The sequence below is a fragment of the Teleopsis dalmanni genome, chromosome X (assembly GCF_002237135.1).
Source record: "Teleopsis dalmanni isolate 2A chromosome X, ASM223713v2, whole genome shotgun sequence".
In the NCBI taxonomy this organism is placed as follows: Eukaryota; Metazoa; Arthropoda; class Insecta; order Diptera; family Diopsidae; genus Teleopsis; species Teleopsis dalmanni.
In genome coordinates, this window is record NC_051848.1 from 70,896,090 (window position 1) to 70,913,902 (window position 17,813).

The 17,813-nt window shown below is 32.0% G+C and overlaps 1 protein-coding gene across 1 annotated transcript; it reads right to left on the reverse strand.

Moving 5' to 3' along the window:
• Window positions 1-1,303: 1,303 nt before the first annotated feature.
• On the reverse strand, window positions 1,304-1,736 carry LOC119662216 (transcription elongation factor 1 homolog). Its single transcript, XM_038071792.1, has 2 exons — window positions 1,563-1,736; window positions 1,304-1,502 (listed from the first exon to the last, which is right to left on the reverse strand). The coding sequence occupies exons 1-2, from the start codon at window positions 1,676-1,678 to the stop codon at window positions 1,370-1,372; spliced, it is 249 nt and encodes an 82-aa protein (XP_037927720.1). The 5' UTR covers window positions 1,679-1,736; the 3' UTR covers window positions 1,304-1,369.
• Between the last annotated feature and the right edge of the window lie 16,077 nt (window positions 1,737-17,813).

Here is a 17,813-nt window from a genome sequence, read left to right on the forward strand (position 1 = left end):
TGAAAATGTCATTATTTAATTTTGTGATACAATCACCAATTCTCTGATAGTACATGTACTATATATACTAAGTGTACTTACTGTAAATGCACTGCAAAATATAAAATATAAAATTTAAACAATTACTTAAATTGAAGTAAATTGAAGTTTTGCATTTGAATCTTATGTCTGTTTCTTGGTGAATTCCACTAAGAAGTCTGGTATCGCCTATAAACTTTATTAAATTTATTCAGAATTTATGACTTTACGATAGCTTGTATTAATATATATAACTTAATATTAAGTAATCAACAGAGAATAGTGTATGTAAAATATATAGAAACTTTAAAAACATATTATTGTCATATTATTTTATCATCCAAAAAGACTATTAATGACTTGGATTTTTCTGTTGGAAGTCGGACTAACTTAAGACCAGTATTAACGGTAAGTTATCCTTCCTAGATTGATCCTACATATATAAAAGTTGAAAAGTGAATAATGTAGGCGTTATTATATTATATCACAAGTAAATAAACTTGAATCTAAGAGTTTTATATAACATATGATACATTACTGTGTTCCACTTAACTACTTAACTACTTCCCTAATAAGTCTTCAATCACCACATTTCATACTCGCATTTCCCTAACCAGTCAAACACCAGTAACAAAACAAAAAGAAATGAGCAGAAGCGGGAGTAGTTGAAAATACAGTAATTGCATGAATTTTAAGTCAATGTTACTAACTCTTTTAAGTGGTTGGTTCTACGTTCTCATCGTGGGAGTAACTAAAGTTAAAATAGTCCAAAACGAACTAATCCCTGACGGACAATTGTTTTGTGTAAATCTCATTATTCTCTTAAATAGCTGATATATTGCTAAAGATATAACTGTAGTCTCCTGCTAAATTTATCGAAGGTCATCAAAGACGTATTACGAGTAATACATGAAAAATATTCTTGCTGATATCATATAAGTTATGAGCTAAAATCACATGCAGCAATTGCATTTAAGACTAATCCTAATGCAGTGCAGAGATTAAGTTATCGTAAACGTTTCGTTGTGCCACGGGACTGAATGAACTGAATGACCACATACAATAAACCCACATTATGTTTGCCGATATTCAAAGAGATTTGGTTAGTGGCCCATTGAGTTTATGACAACACAACACTTTAACTTGCATCGTACATCAAAAATCGCATTTTAATTCGATTCAATAATGGCGAATACTTGTATTGTCTCTATTTCATAAAATTAGTATAAGTATAGTATAGTATAGTATAGTATAGTATAATAATGAAATAGAATTCGGATATCATTCAATTTTTATTTATTCAGCATATATCATTTTTTAAAATAATGTGCATTATTGGGATACGTCCTTCTTAATTAACGGCATCGCAAGCATCTATCCATTCATTGTAAACGTCTATCGGATCAGACAAATAGGTAATCGTGGTCTGATATTCCACCTCACAAAATCGACATTTAATTACAGCCACTTTTTGCTTTTTATTCCTAGAAAAAATAATAATTCTGAGTCAATTATTATAAGCATTTGTCCTGGTTTGTACTTGCATTGTAACTGTACAAGACTTTGGATTGTTGCAAAATGGACACATGAAATACTTTTGCAATGGTTCAATCAACTTGCGCTTTGGTGGTGGCTTCCTTTTTGATTTTCGGCGAACCATTTTCAATTGAACGATAGCGTCTCTTCTCCTCAACAAATTCCAACGATATGAAGTGAAATTAGTGATAAAGAAAATTAATATAAGATTATGAAATCGTGAAGTTGTACAGAAACGCTATGAAAACGGACCTCATGGGAACATCATCTTAAAGGAAGTATAACATATATACTTATAAAGTGTAAAATTTATCCCCACATGCATTGCAAATATATCTGCGAATAATATTTAGATTTACACATTGACTTAATTCCTTCTACTGTAAAACTTGTGAAATTCGAATCTATTTAAGAGTTTTATTCAACTATTATTATCATCATTAATGTAATGTTTAATGTAAACATTACATTAAATTCATATTAAAATATTATTTGTATTGTTGAGATGGTTGAAGCATTTGAGTAATGCATAACCAAACCGTGAATTATTATTATAATAATTCTGTTAAACCTAATATCAAATAAGAATATGGTAAATTGTAAACAATATAATGAATCTACATTGTGAGAACATAATAAGGAATTAAGAGACCCGTTCACGATCTTTTTGTTTGAAAGGTATTTAGCGGATTAAGGAATATATAAATAATTTTCTGTAACATAAACAACAATGAAAAATCAAAAATTATTGAAAACTCATGTTATAAATATTTATGGACCGTATTCCGTCAGGAAGTCTCCAATCCTGTTTTTTTAAAGCTAAGGCTAAAGCTGTAAAACTAAAGTTCGTCAAATGATTTGCGGGTTTTGTTAAAGACAGTGTGCCTCCATGTAACCTGCGGTTTCCATTACAGAGTAGCGTAGCATGTTTCGTCATGTGGTTTTTTTAGTGTATGGTATGTACCAACGAAGAAACCTTCTAATTTGTGTGTTGATGTTTTCTTGGTCTGTAAGTTGTAACAAATCATCGTTCCAAATAATCCTTAGCCACCAGATTCGTAGAACATTTCTTAAGTATTTAATCGTAAAACTTTGTAGTTCTCGCGCTATTAGAGAATTGCCCTATCATTAGAAGTAGGTTTCAGATCCTTACAATAGCATAGACTTACGCACGCATTACAAACATATTTTTTTCGGTTCGGGTGAAAGTGTTTGACCTCCAGATACCGCAAAGATTTTCAATATCCACCCTTACCTTCTGTATTCTGCTGTTAGCATCGCTTGTGCACCGCCTTCCGCTTGTAGCGTAAACGACGCTGTTTGTGCAATATTGATTAAACATTCTTTTGTTTTGTTTCTGTTAACGTAAGGGCCTCCAACTTCTGCAGCTTTTGAGAGTGCATTGTTGGGCTTGCAAATGTTTCCACTTTTTCGCTAGCAAGATAATGTTATCGGCATAGTCAATGTCTTCTGGATGTTGGATAACTCACCATTGAATTCCTCTTAACTTTCCATCAACTCCTCTGTTGACTGAAAATGTATTTAGCAGGATTGCATCGAAGGTTACGAAGCAAATGACATGTCTTTCAATAAAAAAAGGTTTCTGAAACAAATATTTTACATTACACTTGAAAGTGTTTGTTTTTGGGAGTGAAAATGATTTCTTATTTAAGATTGTTATTACAAATATGTTGCAACACATTTGTAATAGTAGGATCTTTTCCTAAAAATATAGTTAAATATTTCCCTTCGATATTTGGAATTAAATCAAACGTCCATATTCCGCTGACTGATCGCTACCATAATTTTTGCCATTGCCATCTATATAGACAGGAAGATAGATAGAAAGATTATAAGAAGAGCATGCGGTGATTACTGAATACTGAATACTATTTCAAGACATGATCAATGATTTATGATTTATATATATATATGATTTATTTATTTTCGAAAATAATAACTGAAGCCAATCGCCTTTAATCAAAACGAATGACAAAAACTCAGAAGCACTTTATCAGTGAACCCTTTTAAGCCCATGTTTAAAGAAAAGCGTGGTATTCACGTCCTCATAGACTACAAATTTGTCATTTTCAGATTACCAGACAGTGACAGTTGTAGTGGTCAGATATTCATTACAGATATTAGACTAATTATCGGCAAAGTTGACTTGTCTGTGGCCTTCTATTGAGGATTGAAAGTGTAAGTTCTGTTGGATAAATTGATTTCAACTTGTAGGCCGAAAGCCAACAAATTGCTGAAGGTTTGTTTGATTGGTTTGAAGGTAAGTGATTAAATACGTTCGGATCAATAATTGCGGCCCATTTCTTGAATTAGTTAGTACGTCAAACTCCAGTAAAATGATTATATGTGTAAGAAACATTTGCGTCTCTTCGATACAAAACAATTTAAGCAAGAAATCTCCGAAACCGTAACAAATGTCACAATTTACCGTTTACTGTCCTCATCCTGGAAATCTGGAAAAAATAAATATATAGGTGATCACATAATTGAATACATTTCATATCGACATGCACTTAGAATTGCACGTTGCATGAATAATGAATAATCGGAATACTTTTCCTTTTTGCCTGAAATCGTGCCTGCATTTTTGGTTATATCGCTTCTTGTATATTAAGGCAATATTATAATCTTCTGGCTTTTAATCAACTTGTTGACTATTTCAGGGTCCTCAGTTTTTGATTGTGAATGTGTTGGAAAAGTTCCTTTAGGGGAACTTAAGATTCTTCCTAAATTTAGGTGACTCAGAATGGCAGATAACTTTTGCTCTGCCAGACAAATTAAAACTTCCTCACCTAATGCAAAATTTCAAATTTCAACCTTGCAGTTGTTGTAACGAACAGCTTAATGAGAGGCTTATCTCTCTTTTAGTTATCGGTTTCAGTTCATTTCGGTTTCAGTTGACTGTGGGGTTTTCTTTTTGCGGATATTCATATCAAGAATCAAGAATCATCAAGAATAAGTTGTAAAATGTAATCTTTTGTTCCCCTTAATCCACTTTCCGGATTTGTTTATAACATTATCCCTTTTAGTGACGATTATATTGTTCTTAAATAATATTACCCTTATGACCATCTTTGCGTTCTTCTTTCTGTTATAAACAGTTATAAAATTGTTATTCGAATTAAAAGCTGTAGATTTAATTATTCCTTGTTATTAGACAACATTTTACTAAAGTAACGTTTATTTTACAAAAGGCCGTGAAATACGCTAAATACCAATTACCAATTAATTTCAGGATTTTATACAAAGAGCTTAGAGAACCTTTTTACGTAGTGTGTATACAACAGATTATTAAACATAGTAATAGAAAGATTGGCCTTTCCAGTGGCTTTGCAAACATAGATATGTGATCCCAGTACTAACCCTTTCCTTAATACTATGCATTCCTAATGCAAATAAAATGTTCGACGCTTAATCACTAGAATCAACGAATTTACAATACGAGCATCTTGAGAATTGCTTCTGATTCCATAGCTCTTGTTCTCGTTCTTGGTGTCATTGTAGTTTATTTCTGTTGGCTTAAATCATGTCAACAATAGCTCTAACTTTGGTTCTGACACTTTGTAAAGAGCACCGCCTGCTGGGAATTTCAGCATCAACTTTGCACAAACATGTTCTCCAGACAATAAAAGAGTGCAGCGAGGGTTAAACTGCAAATACGGACAGTTCAAATGTTATTTGGATTTGACATGTGCATTTTTCACTTCTGCAGCTTCTGCAGCACCACCAACTCCACGAAACACCACCGATACCACCATCAGTAACGTTAATTCAACAACCAACAACAAAATAACAGTAACTTGGCACAGCTCACACAACATTTTGTGCTTCGTAAGTGCAAATAATTTAATAAAAAACTCTGGAGTAAGTACACAGAATTACAAATCACCTCTATTCTAAACTGTTTGCATTGCAAACTGATAGACGCCTTACTCTATCCTAAATAAGCAACGTTAGTATAGATATTTTATAATCGAAGTTCGTCATATGCAGGATCTTAAAATCTGTCTAAGTTTTTCGTCTCGTTTTGACTGCCACAAATACTACCAAGATTCTGAGAGTAATAAGTATGATATGTGTAACTCTAGTTTTTAAAAATGGGGCGAAATCTATGGAAGTCCTAATAATGCTCACGATAGCATAGAATTTGAAGTTTGAATCTAATGTATACACGGACTGCGTTAATGTAGTCTGTACTACACCAGTTGACGACAATTCAGTTAGAGAATCTAACAAACCCTTCGATTTAATATTTGGAATTAGGCCGTATTTGGCTAAAAAATCTGCTTCCAGAATGTGAGATTTGACATCTGCTATGTGACGGTCTCAAGTCAAGATTAGGGCTAAGTCTTTTGGTATCGTACGTTTTAATGTGCGAATTGTTTGCTGCAAACAGTTTCAGATCAACTGGAATTAAATCGCGGCTTATTGAGATTGCTATTAACGGAATGATTGATACGGCTGAACCGATGTCGATTAGAAAATTGATATTTAAAATAATATCTACTATATGTTTACCGCACTTGTAGACGACAACGATTTTAGTTTTCCTAACCGCCAAATTCGCATGGCTTGACCCATTCAGTAGCTGTCGCTCCAAATTTGATGTAATAATACCACACCTTACAAACATCACGTTGACTCTTAAACGTCTCCCTGCTGGAACTGGGACCTCTGTTCGTGCCATATAAGTTTGCTATACGGTTGAGCTTAAATGTTATTTCACTTAATTTAGCTACTACATATTGCAGTTATTTTGTCTGCCAATTCAGCGATGTGGTTGACATTGTTGAAACTGCATGCTGATAAAAAATATCGTATATTACTTGGCCAACGCTGCAGCCGAAACGCTGACAAAGCGTCCTCAGACATGTTCTCTCATTTCCCGTAGTAGCTGGGTTAGCCGTTTGTTAGACAAATCAAAATCTGTAAGTAATTTTATTAGTTGTTTCTGGATACAAGATACACCAAATCGCGAGATTAATTCATTCCTTTGCGTTTCATATTTGCCCGTGGAGTTTTTGCGATGTTGGACACTTGACGAAGCGTTTCACCATGCAATGCTGTAATTACGGTGTAGAATTTGGACAGATCAGAAGGTTGCGTGTTCAAATCACGTCGGGGTTAAAAAAAAGTAGCTAGTGGTAATGGTAAGCTTGCTCGTAATTTGCAATGGAAATGGTCTTTTCATAGACGTGTATGTTGAAGAGCCTGTTTCCTTAAACGAATGCCGAGTTTTTTCCAGCTGTTCTTTTTTTTTAAGGTGATACTGCATATCCTAATTTAGGTTAGCTTGTCAGTCCATTCAGAGATAGTGGTTCTTTGCTTTTAAAAGCACGAAAACAAGATTTCGTCGACTTTTCCATTGTATGGAACAATAAGGAACACCTTCAATAATAAATTTAAATGTGTGTCCATGTATACCTATGGCATAATATGTATTGTATGACAAATGACGAATGACGAAGTGCATAATGAGTTCATTTAGAATGAGTGTACCAACAAAGAACACATAATATATTAAATGCTCAATATCTTGAAATTGATAGCAACTAGATAATCATTAATTTTAAAAATAAAAATAAAGCGTTATTTTTCACTGCACCGTATCATATGTTGACGATATCGCATTGCCAACGATATTTTGTATAAAATACGTTCCATTTTTATTTTGTACATAGGTACATTCATTCCACATTAAACCAGAATTTGAACCAGTTCAGTTACTGGTTCACCCCATTGTTATTGTTAATTTATTAAGCAATATTTATTATAGTATACTTTTAGGCTCATGGTATTTCCGTTGTCAAATCTATTGCAGTATATATAGTCTCTGACGTCAAATTTGAACAATCAAAAATTCGAATATATAGTAGAAAATGTCTTCCCACTTCAGTTTATTTGTAGAAAACACTGCAATCACTGAAAAATTTTATTTATTTTGTTCAAATAAGATATTAACAGTATTTTTTTCCTTTCAGAGTAGTAAAAAAATACTCGCAACTTACAAAGGAAAATATGTGAAGCAACAATTATGCTCTTAAAATTTTCAGAGTTACGTTTTATTAGCAAAAATTTTACGCGTTGAGATTTAGTGCGGCCAAATTTAAAAATCAGTCTATTGTGAATGCTTATTGGAAATATGTTGCAAATTTCCATTCATCTGTTAAAATCATATGAGCAATTTAATAATAAATACAAATAAATAAATAAATTAATTTAAATATATAAAAAAAATGCTTCCCATTACACTTCCATTAACTTTCTTTTATTTGACTTAAATTAATTAATTTTTATTGTTCTCAATTTTTTATTTTATATCACACACAACATAACAAAAAACAAATTTCGAAAATGAGCATTTGACATATTATAAAAGTGATGCCAATTTCTTTCAACCAGACTTAATGCTGTTTTTTTTACAAATCTGAAAGAAAAAATTACGGCTATTATACTCATTATATTAGGCCTTTTCGGTGGCTCGCAAGTATGGCAAAAAATGCGTGCGGGCCTATATTGGCTACGCGAGACATTGGCATCACTGTTGCAATCTGTCAAGTGTTATGTTTCGGCAAATATCAAAAATAGTTTAATGCAAGCAAATTACATGGAATGGTGAAAATGTTGAAAAATTCAAAATCAAAATTTATGAAAATTTTTAGTTTTGTTTGAATTTTTGACATATGATAGCAATATTCGTTGAAATTGCCAATGAAGGTTCACAATAGTTCGCTTATTGCGTTAGTATTACTTTTTTGCTACTGGCCGAAGTGGAGAAAATAGTGTTGTTGTTTTGCGCACATTTCGGCCAGTATAGACCAGCAACTTATTGTTTTTTGCCATACTTGTGAGCCATCGAAAAGGCCTGTTGTGGAAGTATATATTGGTCCTTATTAAATTAGATTAGATATTTAAGATGGAATGCGAACTTGTCACTGGGTCACGGCATCCTTAGAGGATTATTGTGACATACCCACTTCAGTTCCATAGAGGAGTAGCAGTTAAGAATGCCAATATGTCCTTTGGAGAGTTGTTACCTAATTCCGTTATAAGCGGATAGGCAGTTGATAAGTCCTTATTATTCTTCTTACATTCAAGAAAGCTACTCAAAACTTGTAAACACTTTTAATACGTAATGCAGTAGATTTTCTATAAAACGAGTATCAAGATATAAACAAGGGTGAAACTCAAAATATAGGTTTTTTTTATTCAGATTTGTTATATATTATATTTATCAGACTAACTCAAAAATCCTGGTATGATAAAAATCACAAATCAATTTATCTAATTTCATACATTCTTTAGATCTTTTGACTACACATAGTTTGCAGTAAATCTATTAACAAAGAGTTCTTCAAGTATAATAATAAGAATTTAGTAGAAATAAATGTTATTTTCTTTCTCCATATGACATGTCAACTTCTAATTTTTATATTAGTTTTCTGGTAAATAATAATAAATGGTAGATATCAACAAACAACACCAAGAAAAAATATAACAAAGGCAAACCTGTCACTTGATTTCATATAAAATGAGAAAGAAAAATTAGGAAACATAAATAAACATAAATCTTGACGATGGTACTAAATTTTCATTTTAACACCTTTCAACGTTTTCACACCAGCGCATCCAGGAAAAATATTTGCTGTCAAATGTTGCAAAACGTGGCAACACACATAGATCTAAGGGAACACCAAGCAGACGGGCAGAGTGAACTGAACACTTAAATATCATACATTGTATATGCGTGTGTGTGTAGAGGAAAATATTTGTACCCCAAAAGAAAACGTTAGTTAACCTTTTTAAACTTCTTTCATACTGACTATAGGTACCTATATGGAGCAGTTACTATCTTATTAGTTATTGTAATGAATAACTGATGTAGATGCGCTACAACTAATTACTTGTCTACGATTATTATCAAGTAATACATTTTTTTTAATATAACCAACCCAGGGTTATAATATAGACTCTTAAAGTACTGAAGTCTAAGGAACTTATTATGATCTTAATAAGTGTGGTTCGCTACACCTTTCCTAATTAAGAATTGTGCATTTATACTATGTGACACCTTCGAAAATATCAGACTAACTAAATGTTAATCAACAGATATCACACACTACTAGATACTACCAGTAGCGCTTTAAAGCTAGGGTAACAATAAATGCTATTAAATTATTGGAGATCATCGCACTTAAGATTAAAGTTCTGATTAAAATTCTAATACCTATATGACACAGCTCTTTTGAATAATAACTAAACCGAAATTCATGTTTTAAACCGACATTCATATAAATGTACGTAATACATAGTTCACGAACTCAATGGTAACTTATAGATATCATAAACAGCTAAGGTGTCCACAAATAAAGTTTTATAATCAGGTTAACAGGAGACATTTTATACCACCGGGACTCATTGCAGTCTCTATATGCCTAAATGGTCAACAAAGCAGTTTTTGCGAAAAATAACATTAGCCGCACTTTTTTTTTTCAGAGTTGTAAAAAAACAGCACTAAGTCTGGTTGAAAGCAGTTGGCATCACTTTTTAAATATATTAAATGAAGAGAATATATTATTAGATGCGCAATGGTTAGCATTTTTAACTTATACATTTAAATTAATTAATTTATAAGTTTATTTAAATTTAATAGTAAATGATATGCTTACCATATATGATTTTAACGGATGACTGGAATTTTGCAACATATTTCCAGTGAACATTCACAATAGACTGATATTTGAGTTTGACTGCACTGATACTTAAGATGTAAAATTTTCGGCTAGTAAATCTCAACTCTGAAAATTTTAAGATCATTATTGTTGCATCTATATATCTTGCGTATATATTTTGCTGCTCGGAAAGAAGAAGTTATGGCTATTATAATTTTAAACCAATACTTAGAACACAATGCCTATAATTAGACAAACTTAAAGTTATTACATTAATGATATTACTTAATGGTACTTTTAAATTTAATGATACTAGAACATATCCATAGAAGATAAAGTCTGAAAAATAAATAATCGGCTTGGTTTCATACTCTCCGAGTATGAAAACCACTAATAATGAATAGTGGTGCCATCTGGCCTTGTCGGTTAGAGTGATATAAAAACGATATATACTAGTTGGCACTAGGTGGCGGGTGGAATTTTTGTTAGTGCAACCAGTGTAAACTTGTAAAATTTCTTTGTAAAATTTCTATACTAAAGTTTGTTTTAAGTTATTATTACGACACTTGGTACTGGCAGCACTATTAATCAAATTTGTACTAATCTGAGAATCACTGAAATAGTTGATTCTCTGCTTAGTTTCATTTTTGTGTGCAATTTTTTGTTGTAATCAACTAATAAGCAACTAATCAGTTGCCTGAATACGCCTAATATTTTATATAACACAACAGAAAATATCAAAAAAAAGCATTTAATATGTATAAGAAGTGATGCTAATTGCTTTCAACCAGACTTAATGCTGTTTTTTTAAAGCTATGAAAGCAAAAAGTGCGGTTAATATTAAAATTTATTGAAGACTCATATATTATGGATGCCAAACGGTAAATTTCATTATTCTAAACAACTTTTTTACTACACTATATGTCGATACAGCTTAGGTCTTGAAGTTTAGGGCTATAAATTTATACATATCTTCCACATTGATTGCAAAGGGGTTTGTGGATTCTATTTATTATAATTACACACTCCATCTGGCGTAAAATTTTATTATATCTGGCCTATTTTTATTGTTTGCGTGCCGTACCGATTGCTAACTAGAAGGCATGTTAGATGGCGCGCCTACTTTTTTTGGGGAATTTTATATAAAAATTTTGCAAATTTGAAAAGTCCGATATATCTAGAACTAAGCTTTATCGAAACACAACGCAGTTACTAAAGTAACTCTGAATGTTAAAGTTTAACAAAATCAGTCATCAAATTCAGAGCTCCGAAAATCGGATAAATCCAAGGTTAAGTTTCAATAACATATCTAATTTAAGGTATAATTGTCTAAAGCTGGAATGATATGCATACTGTCGCTCAGTTTCCGAAAATCTATTGCGATTTAATATTTTTGTGTTTTGGTGCTAATTTTTTTCGTTGTTTGTAAGGGAGGATGTAGTATATCCAAGTGTAAATAAATTGGAAATGCTCTATGCTCTATGCCCTGCCATGAGCTTTTCCATTTTTGTATTAATTTTTTCTTTAGACATTTGGGCAAGTTACAGCTTAACATTGTCTCATGGCAGTGCCAAACTCTCTATACATTAAATGTTGCAATGACTTTCGGTACAATTGTTGTTTAAATTGCTTGTATGGTTGTTGCTGGTTTTGTTGTTGCTCTTGTCAGTTTAAGCAATTTATGTCATGAAATATCCGACAGATGGTAGCAGTTCTAGTGACAGTGAATATTGCTAAGAATGGTGCGATGCTTAAATAAACCCTTTCTCTGAAATTGGATATCGTGTACCCATAAGTCTGCAATATGCCAGTATAAGAAATGACTATGAAGCCATTGTGTTATCAACCCTGGATCCTAAACGACTTTTCTACTTTCACAAATACAATGAGAAAAAAAGCAACAACGAGAAGAAGCAAATAAATCCTTGAATAAAATTTGTTACTGGCGGTGTAGTAGCTTAAAATAATGTTATTCTCAAAAACAAAGAGAAAAAAATCGAATGTTAGAGCAACCTTTGATTTATTTTGGTTGGAAAAGAAATCTCTATATTTCCACTGCCTTCCTCTGATTAAAGCCGAGGTACACATAGCTTTATTGAGTTGCATAAATGGAAAAGTGAACGAACGCCTGCAGTGAAATGGAAGAAAACAAAAACACCAACAACATCTGGGATTGTTGGTTAGGTTATGTCTCGAAGGGAGTGCAAAGTACTTGGCAAATGAGCGCCTCCTATTTTCCGTTGGAGTGCTCCGTTGAAGTGCTCATTCTCAGTGCAGGCATTTTTTAAACTAAATTGCAATAACATTTGGTACTCGTATTGCCGTTGTTGGTGGCGTTGGTATTGTTGTTACATATTATGGGTGCATCCGGCAATATCCTTTTGCCGGAAGGTAAGCAATATTTATTAGTTTGTTAAACTGTGAATTTTACAAAATATTTTCAGTTTCATCCTTTTCATTTTGTTTTTCTTTCTTGTCTTTTTTTCTGTTTGCGTTGAAATATTATTTTACTTCGGAAGTAGCTTTGTTACTGATTGAGCATTGGAGTATGTGGTGAAGTAATGGCTCTAAATTCTTTATTGGTGTGGCCAGGTTTCCAAATAGATTTTTATGTATCTCAAAGGTGAGTATTTAACTCCAAAAAACCAAAAAGTGCTTATGTGATTTATAAACTATGTTATATTTGATTTGAATAAATGTTACATTTTATAAATTATTTGTCACTTTGCTTCGTTGACTATTCGATTGTAAAATCCTACTCAAGTTAATTAATTAAAAGTCGTTTAATTAGTTTTGTAATTTTTTTTTTAAAAAAAACGTTAACTAAAACCTTTGTTCATAGAATAAACAAATCTTCATAAAGATAAAGAGAAATAAATTAGTTCATTATTGGTGGTGACATTTGCGATTCGTTAAATTATAAGCAAGTTTTTTTAAGTTTTTTTGGATGTATGGAATATTACCAGAGCTGCATAAGGTTAAAAAGACTTAGCATTCAACATTAAAGATATTAAATACATAACTATATTATTTTGAAACCAGTTGCTAGTTAAAGTCTGTACCTAAGATTTTATCCACTGACGTAAAGGCTGTTTATTTAATACCACTGTTTTATGTATATATATGCATATATATATATATATATGCTGTGGGAAGTTGGGATAGGGAATCGTGCAACAAGTGTTAGCTCATTTAGCTTGAGGCTGGCTGCCTAGTCATCACCAACCCAATTGAGCCCCAAGACAGTCATCCTCCTGCTTGCTAGTGCTAGACATTGACACAATATATGCACCGCTGTCTTCTTATCTTCTGCAAGTGTCTTCCTCAACAAGTCATCACCAACCCAATTGAGTCCCAAGACAGTCATCCTCCTGCTTGCCAGTGCTGGACATTGACACAATACATGCACCGCTGTCTCCAGAATGATATTCATATCATTTTGGATTAATTTGATTTCTGTCTTAGTTATACAAAAGCCTAAAAACTTTTTGTCAAATTTTTGATATTGATTTGTTTTTCGTTAATCAGGGTTCATATTATTATTTTAGATATAAAGTTATATTAAGAAGTCACATTATTTGACAATTAGTTTGATGGCTCAGGTTTAAGCCTAGGTTTAAAAGGTGATGCTCCAAGCGTATTGATCTCTACATTAAGATTTACATTCGGGAATAACAATTGTCCATTGTATTGTCCTTAAAGTTGGCAGGAGGCGACGAACTATATTATTCGATGTTTTGTATATATGTACCAGGGTGGGTTTGATAAGTCAGTGATTTTATGAATAAAACAAATTTTTTTCGGTAAACAAACATTTTATTTTTCTACATTATCACCTTTTAGCCCGATACATTTAGTCTAGCGTTTTTCTAATTTTCTTATTCCCTCCAAATAATAGGTTTCTCAAAGCTCTCAAAATACGCTTTAATTTCGGTAATGACTTCTTCATTCGACTCAAATTTCTCGCCCAACCATTTCTTTAGGTTCGGAATAGTCGCACGGGGCTTAATTTGGAGAATATGCTGGATAAGGTAGCAGTTCGTATCCCAATTAGTGGATTTTGGCCTGGTTGTCTGGTTTGGACGGCTATGAAACACCAACTGAATGACGTAGCTTGCTCAAAATTGGAAAGTTGCACACTGTTAGTTTAAAGCTGACGGCAGCACTGTTACATTTGGAGTAACTGCGCGGGAAATTCAAAAAGTCACTGACTTATCAAACTGCTCTCGTACATATATAAATTTTTATTAAAGCGAAGATAAAACTATTTTCTTAGAAGGGTTTAAATAGATATTAAAAAACAACAACAAAAGTTTAGTTATTTATTACACTGTATCGAGTATTGCCAAGTACGCATCAATAGTGGTTTCAGGAAATATTCGAAATTTTTGATTAATTTATACGGCGTATATAATTTGTTTGGACTGCAAGTGCTAGGCTTAGAACTTATGTTATTATATTGTTATATTTTTGTAATTTATTGTTTAAATTTAAAGTTTTATTGTTTATTGACTGATATCACTTACACTGATCTAATCTTACCCTTATATCTTACCGTGAATATATCCTTATTATAGATTATAGTCGGAATATTGGTGACAATGAAGTACATATGTTTGTTTGAAAATAAAAAAAAAAACCTATATTAATTAAACATTTAAGCAGTCATTACATTTATGTATTACTGTATTTATGAGGTCGTATAATACAGGATGGTATAAATGTCTCGAGTGCTAAATGTCTATATTGGAGCACTTTTAAAAATGTAACAAAGTAATAATTTAGAAAGTAGTAGCTATTAACATTCTTATTTATTTGGGGAATAAATAAAATCTGCAGACTTGTTATAAAATATTTTGATTGCAAATGGTGAAACGTTAATCACAGTGAGTTACGTGACATCTTTATGTCCTCCATCTAAAAGTGTCACGTTTGCTTTTGTGTCATTGTTGTGTTCTAAGCATTACCGACGGTCCTGATACAGTTGTGTTTATTGTTGTTGAGATTACCATTGTTGGTGGTGTTGCCATTAGAATAACTACAGTTGCTGAATTGCTGCTTTCTGTTGACACCGTCTTTTTTGGATTCGCAAATGCAACTGCTGGTACACTCGCATGTCTGCACCCACACATGAATTAACATTCCTACGATTTATTCCATTCTCCTCAGCCATTGTTGTTTGTATTGTTGCTGTCGCTTTTATCGCTCGTTTGCTGCTATGAGTACGCCTGTGACACGTGAATGAATTGTAGTAACTTTCTCGTCCTGACATGGTGCAAATAATGTGTAAGTGCGCTTGGATGTGGGACTAAACCCATGCTTACAAATGACTGAACAATGCATTTCATACACAAGCATTGTTGGCTTCTATAATTCACTACACAAAATGTTTCGCATCTTGCATTCCTGACAGTGTTTGTCATCGACTAATAAGTATTCGTCTATGTGGATTTATTTGGGAGTGATCTTAAAATATGTAGTTGTTTGAAAGGACCTTATGGATTGAACAATACTTACTTCATTGTACAGTAACATTAATAGATTTATTTCTTTAGTCCTAATTGATATCTTGATTTCTTCTGATTATATATATATTCTCCAGGTTGCTAAAGAACCCTTTCAGTACATCCAATCAAAACTAATAGTTATATATTGCGTTTTTATTGGGTACGGAACTTAAGCATATTTTCGAAAAGTAGGAAAAGAGTTGTATATCAAAAGAGTTGTAAGTTATAATTATAAAAGATAATGATATTCCAAAAATAGGTTAGTTTAGCAATTCAAACACTAATTCTTTCGACTGGAGTTATTCTTATTCTCAAGAAGTTTTCACTAAGAAACTCATCTACCAGAGCTATATTACGTTTTATTCTTGAATTTTAATTAAGAATCACATGGTGCCATCTTGCCGATGAAATTTTCACCATGTTCTCTATTTTTTTAATGAAAAAATAAAAAAAAAACCGAGTGCTTCTGCTTTTGTCACTTTTTGCAGTTGTAAGTTGGATTTTGTTTCCGAAATGCACAATAAACTTTACAGGAGCATAGATTCTCTTACTCCTTTTGTCTTTCTGTTTGTGTTATTTATTGTGTGGTAATTCTTAAACAATGTTGATGACAGTTCTTGATGAACAAATTAAAATTATGAGGTCAATTTTAAACAAATAATTATATATATTGTCATTCTGCCTTTGTACACTTTGCATTTGATAACTAACTATATCAGAACTTACCAGATATAGTCGGATCCTTCCATGACAAACTTTCCAGAAAAGGCAAATTGCTTCGCTATAAAAATGACTCTGTTATTTTATAGACCTATGGAACCACATGTTTGTTTTCTAAAAATATAAACGATTCGTAAGAATAAATATAAGTCCTACTGGTAAAGTATCCATAGTTGGAGGAGGTTTTTTGAACATTAATAAATTGCAACAAAAATAATTTTAATTTTAATTTATTGACTATTTGGTTGATCATGGATCTTTTTAGCAATAAATATTTTATTTGCACATTCGTAAATAATTTTTTAGATCGCAAGTACCAGGTGTTGAACTGGTACCATCTCAAATCTTCAATTTGGAATCCACCTGTATACTTTCGTCTCTTTTTAACGCTATTATGGCTTTCAATTTCTTACAAACACCTGGAGTGACTAACACAAAGATATATTACATATTGTTTTAATATACTTTCTTGCTCTAACTTACAGCATAATCGCAGACTATTATCTTACACCACAGACTACAACCACAAAGCACAAACTACAACCACAAACCAAAGACTACCACAGACTGCCACGACTGGTGTATATCCTACTTATAGTACTGACACTCTCAAAAATTTGGTGGATATATGGAATTGATAAAGGAATTCATTGAAACCGGAGAAAAAAAAAAATACATATATATGTGTGTATGTTTTAACAACATTTAATGTGAAAATAAGACTGAAATACATATAAAAGAATGAATGTGAATAAAAGTTATTATTAAATAAAAAAAATATAAGGGTTATCTTAATAACCTTAGTAAGAAATACGTATAGTATGATGTATTCAGAAAAAATATTTCGGCATCATTTGATATATCGTTTTAAAAATGCTCGCTAAAGTATTGAAACAATGGTACTGCTATATATAATGTAATGTTATTCCAAAACCTTATCAATGTTCTAGAAACTATAGAATAACCTGATTCTTCCGAATTGAATTTATGAATTTAAGAACACTTTAATAGGTGCAAAACCAAATTCATGTACTTAGTTAATCTATTGCAGTCCATGATCCATTGGATCTATTACTTCTCTTATTAATTTGTAGCTTGAAGTTTCAATGAATACTTTGGAATACACCTTTTCGATAATACAATCCACGCACATTAATATTGACATCATTCGGAATAATCTACAATGTTTAATAAATGTGGTAACCGAATGGTTCATAAAATTGGTTAGAGAAGTAAATGCAAAAAAAAAAACAATACAGATGTTTCTATAAAAGTACACAGAAAGACTTTTAAAAATTGATCTTAAATCCACTCGTGTAATACGACAGTTAAATATCTT